The sequence below is a fragment of the Mesitornis unicolor genome, unplaced genomic scaffold (assembly GCF_000695765.1).
Source record: "Mesitornis unicolor isolate BGI_N332 unplaced genomic scaffold, ASM69576v1 scaffold23858, whole genome shotgun sequence".
NCBI lineage: Eukaryota > Metazoa > Chordata > Aves > Mesitornithiformes > Mesitornithidae > Mesitornis > Mesitornis unicolor.
Genome location: NW_010201476.1, coordinates 3,535 through 5,001, shown reverse-complemented (window position 1 = coordinate 5,001; position 1,467 = coordinate 3,535). Strand labels below are relative to the sequence as shown.

The 1,467-nt window shown below is 42.2% G+C and overlaps 1 protein-coding gene across 1 annotated transcript in view; it reads right to left on the bottom strand.

The window, feature by feature from the left end:
- Positions 1-305: 305 nt before the first annotated feature.
- Positions 306-1,467, bottom strand: part of LOC104545071 (receptor-interacting serine/threonine-protein kinase 2-like) — a gene marked incomplete at its 5' end in the record, with an annotated part of 3,556 nt that continues 2,394 nt past the window's right edge. Inside the window, one exon of the mRNA XM_010190111.1 lies at positions 306-628. Within this exon, the coding sequence (XP_010188413.1) occupies positions 306-628 (323 nt within the window). The remainder of the gene's footprint in view (positions 629-1,467) is intronic.

Sequence of the window (1,467 nt, the reverse complement as noted above, 5' to 3'; positions counted from 1 at the left end):
TATAAAAAAAAAAAAGTCAAGGAAATAAGGTGTCATCTGGCTTGAGCGATATTTGCTCTGGCACACACTGCACTCCTCCCGTCTCTGAGGTCTAAATGAGAATTTGTTACACCAGTCTCGGTAATTTCTGCAGGCAGTGGTTGACTTGACCTTTTAATCCAGCTAGCTTTTTCCACTAGAAGACTAAAATCATGGGCTGTAGGAAGGACTGACTTCAGTCAATGGGTCTTGAGGAATTAACGTAAATCATTGCCATTCCAAATTACCAGTGCTCAGATGCATGTAACAGACTGCAAAAAGAGAAGTCACAGCAACAGCCTGTTTACCTTAGAAGAGCAGTCTGGCCAATGGCTGCCTCGTGCCAGTGGACTGCGTTTGGCCGCTGAAAGTTCAGTCACTACAACCTGTGCTGCCCTCTCTCCAAGGCAGAGGCAAGTGTCCAACAGTGCCCGAGCACGGCCAGTCACTGTGGGGTAAGAGGTAATTGTTTCATAATCCATTCGGGACAACGTTTGCTGTGAGCGAAGGACATCGAGGATGTGGTTGAGGCGTCCTTCTGTCATGAACTTCAGTATGGTCTGTCTCTGGCAGGCTAGTATTTGACAGCAGCTTCCTTTGCAGCAAGGATCTTGAGTGAAAAGGAAAACAAAAGGAGATTAAATCAGTGCTCTTTTCTTCCAGAAGTTGCTAGCAAGTTATAGCATGAACACCAGAAATATCAACTCAGTAGAGGAAAGAGAAGGAAGAGTTAGTATATTTGCATTATTTCTTTGAAACTAGTCCAATGTATTTTCATCTTTTGGTCAAAACTTATGAAGATTTCAGAAAATAAGTGTTTCTAATGATTATTAAGTGCTCAGATTGTGTAAGGGAATGAGATTTTCAGGGCTCATGCTGTTGATCTAGCATCTGTATCAAACTCTACGCAAAGAAGCTTGGCTCAGTGTAGATGAGAAAACTTTGTCCTGCAGAAAGTAGAACACACAATAGGTAGTTCAGGGAAGTGGGACTGTTTGAAACATGTATTGTGAAACTGGGAACTTGAATATATGTCAAGAACAAACTAGTAACAAAAGTAATATCCTTGGCAAAATGATGAAGAGCTTTGGGTCCCGTCTCTTTTCACAAACTGATTAGAATACTCAGTACTGACATTAAGGTTTTTCGTGTACAGTGAGTACCATGCACCAAGAGAAAATTAATAACCAAAAGCCATTGTTGCTTTGGGCAACATGCCTGTGTCATTCTGATTGCTGCCACTAGAGTTCTGTGGTGAATTTTTCCTGCATGAACTAATCTGTTGATCTATCCAGAAATTACATCGGCACTCAGAAGTGAATTGAAGTGAGGAAGGATGGCCAGCTAGATGTGAGAACTATCATAGGCCAGCTTGCAATAAGTTACCAGAAAAAACCTCACAAAGCTTCACCTACAGGCAGAGGCAGGCTTCATAAACCAGAGGCTGGG